The 11,602-nt window shown below is 41.2% G+C and overlaps 1 protein-coding gene across 1 annotated transcript; it reads left to right on the forward strand.

The window, feature by feature from the left end:
* Nucleotides 1–236: 236 nt before the first annotated feature.
* On the forward strand, nucleotides 237–9,211 carry slc35a5 (solute carrier family 35 member A5). Its single transcript, XM_007901733.2, is given in 9 exon segments — nucleotides 237–362; nucleotides 1,819–1,932; nucleotides 3,535–3,688; nucleotides 4,807–4,905; nucleotides 5,379–5,512; nucleotides 6,259–6,326; nucleotides 7,860–8,640; nucleotides 9,072–9,104; nucleotides 9,107–9,211. Coding segments are annotated over 7 exon segments (1,272 nt in total). The 5' UTR covers nucleotides 237–362; nucleotides 1,819–1,932; nucleotides 3,535–3,564; the 3' UTR covers nucleotides 9,140–9,211.
* Nucleotides 9,212–11,602: the final 2,391 nt, after the last annotated feature.

The following is an 11,602-nucleotide window of genomic DNA, read 5'->3' on the forward strand; positions in this document are numbered from 1 at the left end:
CACTACCCGCCTGCCAGCGCGGACCAACAAGAGCGCCTGACCGAGCTCGCGCAGGCGCACTGGCTTCCCGCCGCTTCCCGCGGAGGGGGCGGAGGGGCCAAAAGAGCGAAACGACGCCTGCGCACATGCTGCCTCCCTGCCAGTCGCGGGTGACGTTTTGCGGCTCGAGCGGTCCGGCCGCGCATGACGCGCCCCAGTGCCGCTGCTCCCTCGCGCCGCCTGCGGAGCCGCGCCTGCGCGGTGGCCGGAGCTCCGGCCTGGGGTGTGGGAGCGGAAGGTGAGGTCAGGCGGCGGCCCTGACAGCGCTGAGCCAGTGAGAGCGCACCCGGTGCCAAGGCCTTCAGCCGCCCTCCTCCCCACAGGTAACACACACGCTGAGCTGCCTCCCGGTTTGCGGACAGGTTGGCCCGCAGGTCCCCCTGTTTCCTGGCCATCTTTAAAGCCCGTCTTGAGACCTTTTTCTGCCCCCAATGCTTTGGGTTCCCTTTACTCCCTTCCTCCCCCTCCCCCCCCCCCCTCACCACCTGCTGCTCGCAACGCTTCATGCACGTGTAAAATTGTTGTCAGTCTTGTCCAACCTCCTGGACTGCAGACTGAGACTTTGTTGTCATTAATCCCAGACCTTCACATTGTTGTGTCTGGTACAGAGAGCAGCTGTCATGGGGCCTGGCCGCAGCTGGACTCCGGTCCTGGGTCATTCGCTGTACTGTAACCCGGTGCCAAGCTGTGCGCGTCGCTTCACAGTAATAAATAAATCAATCCGGCTGCTCCACGTCTCCCCCGCCCAGTCCGCCCCACCTTCGGCGGTCAGGCCTTCACCCCTTTGCCCCCACCTTCTGGAACTCCATCCCATATTCTCGTGACCTCGCTCGCTCCATCCCTTGCCTCCTTCAAGGCACACCTCAAGACCCTCCTCTTCGACCGTACCTTCGGCCACCCTCTGTGCCCTCCACCCTCCCTGATCACAACCCCCTCCAGTCCTAATCCCTGATTGTTCAAATTCTTGGGACATCCTCCTGACATGACAGGTGCTTTATAAATGTAACTGTGTATTGTATCTTGGTGAGGTGTGAGGTGCAGCTAATTGCGCACAGCAGTGTCCCGCAACCAGTCATGGATTGAAGTGACCAATTTATAATTTTTTTTTTGTTTTGAGGGATTATCATCAGGTGTGTGGTGTAAGGAAACTTGCCCAAGGTTTCGACATGCCGGGAATCGAACTCAGGTCTCTCTTGCGAGCTGAGTGCTCTAACCACTGAGCTGCAGGACTCCACGTGGTTAACATAGTTCACAAATTATCACCTTTTGAGAAATTTGAGAAGGGTTCCACTACTAACTACTTCTAGTACTAGTTTTTGTTCAGAGATAGAGAATTCCCTGCATGGATATTTTATCTAAATCTAGTTGAAACGTGGAATAGTGAAAGTTTATAATAATAATCCTTGCATTTGACATAGAGCTTTTCACGTTTTCTAGACGTTCCAAAGCGCTTCACAGACTATACTGTAAAGTGAATTGACTGTATATTTGTGGGCGAACGCGGCAGCCAATTGCACACAGCAGTGTCCCACAAACAGTCATGGATTGAAAATGACCAATTTATTGTTGTTTTGGGTTTTGGAGGGATTATTATTAGGTGTGTGGAGTAAGGAAACTTGCCCAAGGTTTCGCCCTGCCTGGAATTGAAAAGCGAGTGCTCTTAACTACTGAGCTACAGGACTCTACCTTATCTGGCTCCAGCTTAGTAATTTTAGTAAAATTATTTACTTTGTAATTTTATTTTGTCTGGGTAACATTTTTTTTTCTTACAATATTCAGGTAAACAGTTATTTGCAAAGGAGAATTACGACAGATGAAGAGTTTCGACATGACGCAGTTGTGTCACCCATTGGACATCCATTGAACTTTCTCAAAGGACCATTTATTTTAATTGTAAGTAATGTGTGTACATTGCTATTTTTTTGTTACAAAAAAATCACTTTAAGATATCCACGTTAATGTGGTCTTTGGTTATTCTAACTGCTTCAAAAATATTAGATGCATTGTGACTCATTCCTCTCAAAAATAACAACTGCTTGCATGCATTATAGTGGAGCAAAACCCTTTATTCAAACACATTTGTCTTCGCTGTAGCTCCTCCTTCACTGTAGCTCCACCTGCCCCGGCACAGTCACATTCTATGCTTAGTCCTTTTGTTTTCCTCATTTTTCCCCTCATTTTATAATCTCTTCCCTTGGCCACATCATCTGCAGATATGGAGTTCACCTTTCCATGTATTCAAATAACAACTCTACCACTCTGCTGCCATTTTCACTTTCACTGAGGCAGAGCAGGAGTTAGAGCAGTGTGGAGATTGAGTGGTGGAGAAAGGAGAGGTGATAAGGTGCTATATCAAATGCAACAATTGTTATTATTTTTAAACCTTTCATCCTTGACCAAGTCTGCTTTCTTCTATCTGCAAATTTACCTACCTGAGACTTAGAATGAGAGTTCCTATCTCTTCCTTACTCCAATCGCAACTTCATTCACAACTTTATTGCCTCCAGCCTTGATTTCTCCAGTGTTCTCCTTGCCAGCCTTCCTACCTCAACCTCCCATAAGCTTCACTTTATTCTGAACTCCATAGCCCATGTCCTTTACTGCACCCGGCTCCACAAGCCCTGTCTTGCCAGGCTCCCCTTTTTCGTAGTGGATTAATTTAGAAATCCTCATTCTAAGTTTCAAACGTTTCTATGCACCTGCCCCACTCTGGTTCTATAATCTCCTGAGGTCCCACTTCCACCACTCTGCTAACTCAGGTCTGTTACGTGCCCCCACCTCAGCATTGGCAGGAGTGTTTTCAATCACTACCCCACTCTGGAACTCTCTTCTTCTCTGTTTTCTAAAATCCTTTCTCTATAACTGTGCCTTCAGTCATCCTTCTCCTACCTCCCCTCCCCCACCAACCAATCTCCACACTGCTCTGACTCCTGCTCCACTGGCTCCCTATCCCTCAGAGGATCCAGTTCAAGATCTGTTCGTCACATACAAAGCCCTCCATGGCCTCGCCTCACCCTACCTCTGTAACATCCTAACCCCCTAACAACCCGCCTGTTTCCTCCGCTCAGCTGGCTCTGGCCTGCTCCACGTCCCCTGACCCACCCGCCCCACCATTGGCAAGAGAGCCTTCAGCCACTCTGCTCCCAACCTCTGGAATTCCATCCCCCAGTCACTCCGCCTCGCCCCCTCCTTAGCCTCTTTCAAGTCCTGCCTCAAGACGCTCCTCTTCGACCATGCCATCGGCCCCTCCCTTCCTCCCCCCAACCCCAATTCGGGTCAGAAATGCTGTACTCTGACCAGCACCTTGGGACGTCCTCCCGACGTGAAAGGCGCTATACAAATGTAATGTTGTTGTTGTTGCCTCAGTAAAGCACTTTGAGACATTATTCTATGTTATAGGTGCTATGTAAGTGCAAATTCTGTTTTTGACTGGAGTTCAGTTTGGCAACTGTCACATCCCTGTCTCAAAATGTTTTCTTACTGTATTGTTGACAGATACTGTATTTCCCCGTGCCACAATTTGAGATGGCGTCCAAACGTTGCTCCTCCTTTTGTTCTCGGTCAACAGTGTATACACTGGTTTTGGGAGCGCTCTTTGTCAGCCTTGGCTCTGGTCGGATTCTCCTCATGAAGTTCTCTGCTAATGAAGGTGGCATTCTATTTGTTTTACTTTCAGTTTGTATGGTTGCCTAAAATTTATTTGCACTCTAATGTCACGTTTAATTGGAAGTCTTTATGGGCTCTTAGTGAAAGTCAAAGCAAAGGATTTACAGTTGCTATTCCTGTTTGTTGGAAATCATATGCAAGGATTATTAAATTGCCTCATCTGAGAAGTTTGGTTCCATGTTTATAGTGCCTTTCACGTCGGGAGTAAGCACATCCTCCCGACGTGAAAGGCGCTCTACAAATGTAATTTGCATTATATTGTATCTTTAAGTGGCATTGAGGCCATGGTTTCCAAAAAGTGCACTGAAACTTGTGAAATGTTCCTGAGACATTGGAGACCAGAAACAGACAGTAAGGCCATGATTGCATTGTCATGGCAAGTGGTACATTCTCTCCTCAATGTTACAGTAGTGTAATATGTTTAAACAGGTCTGGCTCTAAAGTAAAGTGGTTCTGATGAGGTTTGATAAGACAGGCTGTTCAGGCAGCATTATGGTGTAGCACACTGGAGCACCAGAGGATGGTGCTGTGTACATAGCAGATGAGATGCAGTTTCTTTTCCCCACTCTGCTGGGCTGTTGTAACCCAGTGCTTCTGTGGCAAGTTGCAAGCAGTGACGTTAAAGAGAGTCTTCACTGTTTGCAGGATTATCAGAGCCCTGAGAATGAAGAATAATTCCTGCATTTGATGCGCTTATACAGTATTGTCAAAACCTCTCAAAGTGAACTGCTGTCAAGTGTAGTTATTAAGTATTTTATAGAAAACCCAGTAGCCAATTTTCACACAGTAAAATCCCACAAACATCTATGAAGTGAATAATCAATTATTCTGGAGGATCATTGACAAGGACACTGAGAGAAACTCACTCTCTTTTCAAATAGTGTGATGGGATCTTTCACATTTACCTGAAAGGGAGACTTGACCTTTTTGTAATGCCTCATCTGAAGGATGGCATCACTGATAATGCAGCGCTTCCCCCAGCACTATATAATCTGCGAGGAGTAAAAGTAGAATGTTTCCCTGCATAATTACAGAAATTTGTGTTCAGTTTAATGCTGTGCATCATTATAACTAGCCACAGTGTCTTTTTATGCTTCCCAGAGAGCGTATACAATTACTTGCCTGCCACAGTGAATTTATGTGCAGAGGCTGTAAAGTTGGCATTTTGCACCATTTTATCGCTAAGGGTTCTGATACAGGGTAAGTTTAAAATAGTTTGTCTTTGACTTCTAGGATGTTTTACATATAACTAATTTTATGGGTCTATTAAATGGCTATTACACATGTGATTTTGAACTATGTCTATAGCACTAAATATTAAACAAACTAGTGCAATTATAATAATTGTTTTCAGATGTTCATGTGCATAAAGGGGGGACAGAAAGAGAGCTTTATGATTTACTAAAATAGATCTGTAAATTCCACGGGGTGGGAGAGCAAAAGCTTCAAGAGCATTTATTGTAATCTAATCAATAATCTTTGTCTGACAGCAATTGTTTTAATGTCAACTCACACTAAGTGTCTCACACCTAACATGGGATTTTATATGTTTGAATCTGATCCTCTTTGAGGTGAATGTGTTCTTAATATGTTGAAAAAGCATTGTCAAGTTATTATTCTCTTTATATTATATATGTTTATTGTAGAATTGTCTTCCTTTCTCTTTTTCTCAGAAGGACAGACGTGCAAAGATTTGGGATGTTCTTCTTGGCAGAACTTTCTTGCGTTTATGAAATGGTCTGTTCCAGCATTTCTCTACTTTGTAGATAACTTAATCTCCTTCTATGTGTTGATCTACCTTCAACCAGTAAGTAACTACAATTGGATTAATTAGACATAAAATACTTTTACATTATCCTTGAAAACAGGCCTGGTTAAATCTAGTAATAATATATATTTGCTAGTGATAAAATACATAACTCTCAAATTAATAACTTATTGCCATGAATACCTGTTTTTCTTCTTGATGATGTCATTCTCTTTCCTGCTTCAGCTTCTAAAAGCCTGAAGACTTACTGGTGCATGTGTGTTTTAAGTGTCACTATAGTATAGACAAAGCTGGGTAGTGGGTTTCAGTTTAATTTGATTTTAAGATGTCCTGCTGCATGCAGAGTGCAGCCACCATATTTTCTTTACTCATTGCCTTTGTCTGAATAAACAGCTGCCAAATTAGTCGAGTCTAAATCTCCAGAAGTCATGCTGAAGCTCTACAATCCTCTTGTCATATCGTACCTAGAGTCCTACTTGCAGTTCTGGTCGCCATGACATAAAAGGGTTGCCAAGACAGGGTTGCTAATTGACCTCAGCAAAGATAGAAATGAGTATTAATTGTGTATGTTAACTAGAAAGTTTATTATGGGTGCTATGTCAAATGCAAGATTTATTGTTATAGAATTTAGTGTACTGAATGTATTGATAAATTGTGCATTACAGTGGATTTTCAGATGTGTGTGTTTATGAGATCGCAATCTTTTCTTTCCCCCTCAGATGACTAAGAACAATTTACCTGTGAAGCATTAAATAACTAGATTTTAAAAATTTCCTTTTCTACAGGCAATGGCGGTCTTGTTCTCAAATTTTGTTATCATCACAACGGCTCTTCTATTTCGTATTGTTCTGAAGTAAGTTGGCCCACCAAGTAACCACAGCAGGAAATGAAAGTCTGACACATTTAGCAGTACAGAAATCTAACATCTGGTTATAAAACAAGGTTGTTCTGTGATGTGGGTTCTGTGCTCATATCTGCATTGACAGAGTGCAGCTGCCATGTTTATAGTGCTGGCTCTCAGCCAAATGGTTCTGTAACTAATTGAGTACTTCTGTGCCATTTATTTTACATACTTTTACATACTTGAGATTGTTTAAAAAAGAGTTCTCTATCTTTATTATGATACAGTAGGGTAACAAATAGTATGGGTAAATAGTTCTGTTATGTAATGTCCTATGTAATGTGCTGCATTTGAACTAGTTGTGACATGAAACCTACACCAGAGATGGGCTTAGTTGAAGCCAAGATAGAGTTTAGACATGCATCTTTCAGGAGTAGGCTGAAAATTCAAGATTGATTTTAAAGGTGCAGTGTTTAAATGTGTGCTTTTCGCCACAGGTTTACAGTACTTTCATAATCTCTTGCTCACTCACTTGCGTGCACCTTTATCATGCAATAACTTGGTACATCAACAGCAAAATTATTGTATGATAATGAAGGTGGATGTCTAAATGATTTAAGAAGACAGTAGTTCATGATGCACCCTCAGTACAATGTTATACTGTGATCTATTATGTATCATTTCCCCAAAGTTACAATGCAATCTTCAGGGTACATCATGAACATTTAATCTTCATTTTTCAGATATGGGGAATGTAAAGGTAAATGCTTTCATTTTTGGTTTGGTTTCCATGCCGAGGGTCTCATTCTCTTCAGCAGTGTCCCAGCAGTCTTCTTCTCAGTCCTCTTAGAACACAATTCTGCCCAATCAACATTTATAGCCCTTCTCCAGCTGTTCTTTCAGCTCTTGATCTTCAAAGCAAAAACATTTACATCTATAAAGAGAGTAGCGAGGCAATACTACAACAAAAAGTTTTGGTGTGCGCTGGAGATTGCTGTTCTAATGTTATCAATCCTGCAGCCAACAATTAGATAGCAGTATGACGGGAGATGACAAATGTTGATTTCTAGATGATTTTAAGGTGGTTAAAAGCACAAGGCCATAAACTAGATGGTTTCCCTAACTTTCTTCCCTTATACGTTCATTCTCAATATCAATATTTTTACTGGGAACTGTTTCCTTGTCAACCAAACATTTGTTTTTCATGTAAACGGAGATGTCGAGGATAAGTGTTTGACAAGGTATTTAAAGTGGGGGGTCATCCTCGTCAAACTCTTATCTTTTCATTTGATCCTTCTTGTATCAATAAAAAAAAGGTGGTCCAAAACCTTCCCTTATCTAAATAATTTAAAATGTTGCACAACGTTTTAAATAAAGTTCAGGAAACAAGATGCATTTCATAATAGATGTGACCCATTTCAACAAAAAGTAAGTCAGTCAACTACAGGTTCTAAAATGTGTTCATTGTTGTGTAAAGCCACTTGTCATCTGTAGATTAACAAGTTGCAATCAGGTAGTAATTATCAGGTTTTGCTTTCAAACCAGGCGGCGTCTATCCTTGGTGCAGTGGGCATCGCTCGTGATTTTGTTCCTTTCCATCGTTGCACTCGTATCAGGGACTGGAGTAGACCAGCATGTGCCAATGCGCAAATTAAGTCACCACAACCTCCACAATACTTCCAACAGCTGTGTTCTCACTACGTCTCAGGATAAAAACATACAGGAAATGATGGAGAGAAATTCCACAGCGCTCATTGATCTACCTTCAGAATGGGACTTGGGTATATTGAAAAAGCTGAGCTTTGGTTTCGGCCATTTCTGTATAATTATACAGTGCTTTGTTGCTTCCTCGGCGAATATCTACAATGAAAAAATCCTGAAAGAAGGAGATCAGTTGACTGAAAGTATTTTCATTCAGAACACCAAACTGTACCTTTTTGGAGTTGTATTCAATGGATTGATACTAATGATTCGCTCTGAATACCGTACCCACATTCAACATTGTGGCTTCTTCTATGGACACAATCTGTTTTCTGTGGCACTAATTTTTGTCACCGCTGCCTTTGGACTTTCTGTCGCTTTTATCCTGAAATTCCGAGACAACATGTTTCACGTTCTCACCGGACAAATAATAACTTTGATTATTACTACAGTATCTATTTTCATATTCAAATTTAAACCATCTTTGAGCTTCTTTTTAGAAGCCCCAGTTGTGCTGTTGTCTATATTTATTTACAATTCCAGCAGGATAAAGGACCCAGAGTATGCATTACTACAGGAACGACTGAAGGTTATAAATGGTGAACTTCTAGAGCGTTCGAGTGGGGTAAGAGGTTGACTGCTAAAAAATATTTTCTATCTGAAAAGATGCATTTTTTCTAATTTTCTTTTCTAGGGAGGCAGGAAGCTCCTCTCCAATTTTATCCTCTCTTGCAACCAAGCTGTCTTAGTGGTGCAGTTCCACATTCCCAAGCCACACAATTGCACTCGCTTGAGTGGCCTTTCTTCATGTGTGAACCTGGGAAAGGAGCGCTTGTTTTGTTATTCAGTTATAGGCATTGTCTGTTGTTATTCTTAAGCACTATAACCACTTCAACAAAGCTTTAGGTATTTTACAGTTGAATAAATTACAGATGAAATACTGTAAGCTTTTTGACTTTATAATCCTAGGAATTTTGAAAAGAACAGAAATACAAACATTGAAATCAAAAAGGGTTTTCTGCCAACCTACAATAATATGTGCTTCTTTGCTTTTAGGATGGTGAGGAGTTGGAGAGGTTGACAAAACCAATACTGATACCGAAACAGAGGAAGATTCCTTCTAGTTTACGACACTTAATTATTTATTGTTTTTTTTAATTCTGAGCTTAATGAATGGACCCTTTTCTAGGTGGTATGTGACTTAGTTGCTTCATGCATTTGACTCATTGTGTATCCAGAAAACCACAGACTTCCTTCAGTGTTATGTTACAAACCCATTTGAGAACCTTTCATTACATTGTAGGGCAGCAGCAAACTGTTCCAATAGTCATATCAAAGATGTGTAACTCAGACCTCTCACTTACAGTGAGAACCCGACAGAAGAAAATAGGCATTAGGAGCCTAATGTTAAAGATTGGACTAATGTATTGAGAGCGATATAATGGAACTAAATTGCACATCCTCTGGTTCTGGGGTGTTGCTTGGTATTTGTAGCCATTATAAAAACTCAGTGCTTCCTGTTATATTTAACTACGAGGTCCAGAGGATCATGACATTCTGACTAAATTGCCAACTGGACAACTCAAAACATTTTCTTAGTTCACTTTGATCTAACTTTACCAAAAAGTTTGTTGCTGAATTGAACGGACAAATGTGGCTTAAACAATGTGAACAATGCAGAGGAAGTGTATAATGTAGTTTGTAAGAGAACAGGGCCCTTTCTCGTCTTTTCTGCCTTTTGGAAGAATACTATAGATTGAGAAGGCTAAGGGATCATGTTGCTTCTCTGTAGAGTAGTAAATCTGGAGATATATGACCCATCAGTTGATGGAAACAATGCTGCGTTTGCTAAGTTAAATGTATCCCTTTAGGGTGTGGTGCAAGACTTGCATGCTGACTCAGGAAATCAAAAGAAAAGATGAGAAAAAGCCTAAACATTTTACAAATTGTGTGCGAGTACACAGTGACACGATTTGAAGTGCTTGCTAGATTTTGATTTTAAATGAAATCAACTTCTTAAAAGATGTATAATGCTTTCTAGATACATCTCATTGTAGCAGTTTGGGGGGGATTCAATTGCTGAGCAGTTAAATATGAATTTTTGTAAAATGATAGAAATTCTGTAAATAACATGCAATTCAGTTAAAAGGTTGCAATGGATCATTCTGAAAAATTTTGCTATTTCAGTTCAGTATGTTAACCCAGTCACATCATAGAAAATAAATGTGAAATTATTATTTGACTTCCCGTTCTTTTATGAATCGAACAAAGCTCCTTAGCAAGCATGTCCAGTTGATGTATGTGAGGCCAGTTATATACACAGCAGCATAATTCATTCCATAACCAAATAACCTTTGGACGATATGGATCAAATGGCCTTTTTTTGTTCCATTCTTCCATTCACAAAGAACTGTGTTTATGTGCCAATATGACAGATCTAGTGAATCATTGCTCTGTAGAGAAAGAATTCCACAACACCAACCACATTCATAATCCAAGGCAATTGTATCATTGGGGGGAAAATACACAATTGTAATAATTTATTAAAAAATTTGAAATCAAAAGTTAAATGATGTTATTGTGTTTGAATGTGAAAGGTTGAATTCTCTTAAAACTTTACTAGTCTATTTTATGTTTAGTGAAAATAACTTCCATTCACTATCCCAACTGATCTGCAGTTACGTCATGTTTGAAATTGGCTTTGGTTTCTCATTAAATTTATTTATAAAGGTCCAGTACATAGAGAGAGGATGGGGAGACAGAGAGAATCTTAGCACCTGCCTCAGATATGAATATGTAGTTTTGAATATCACTTGTTAGTGATGGTTATAGAGTACTTTAAATTTTATTGCTGGAATGTGATTGTTAAAATCTTTGAAATCCATCTGGTGTCATAGGCCTATAGACCTGTTATAGACCTATATCTTGGCCAGATAAAGTGCAATGACTGTCTCACAGGCAAACATGTCAGCTACTCTGAACTAGCAGTGTCCACAGAAAGCAGTGAGTTGAATGACCTGTGAGTGAATCTTTTCTTGTAAAGCAAAATCGTAATAAGAAATACATTGGCCATATAAAACATAACCGATTGTTCCATTGGGTAGCACTGACCCTTAGGCTATTGAAGGATTGGAGCCACAAGTTAGTGATCTTATATGCTAGGAATTTTTATCAGCAGCTGCTTCACTTATTTTTTAGAGTTGGCATTGGAAGGAGGAGAAATATCAGAAGTAGCAAAACATTTCATCTACGGTTCTGGTATTCACTGATCGTATGATCTGTTAATTTGTCTAATTACAACAACAACAAATTACCTTTGTATAACGCCTTTCACGTTGGGAGGACCTAAGGTGCTGGAAGGTCAAGGATTTGCACTGGAGTTGGGGGTTGGGATCAGAAAGGGTGGCGAGCAGGGAAGGTATGGTCAGGAGGGTGACTGTAGGCACGATCAAAGAGGAAGGTCTTGAGATGGTCATTGAAGGAGGAAAGGAAGGGTGAGGGCCTAAAGGCAGAAGGCCCGGCTACCGATGGTGGGGTGGGCAGGAAAGGGGCCATGGAGCAGGCCAGAGCTCGCTGAGCGGAGAGAG

Source organism: Callorhinchus milii, unplaced genomic scaffold, assembly GCF_018977255.1.
Source record: "Callorhinchus milii isolate IMCB2004 unplaced genomic scaffold, IMCB_Cmil_1.0 Scaffold46, whole genome shotgun sequence".
Classification (NCBI taxonomy): domain Eukaryota; kingdom Metazoa; phylum Chordata; class Chondrichthyes; order Chimaeriformes; family Callorhinchidae; genus Callorhinchus; species Callorhinchus milii.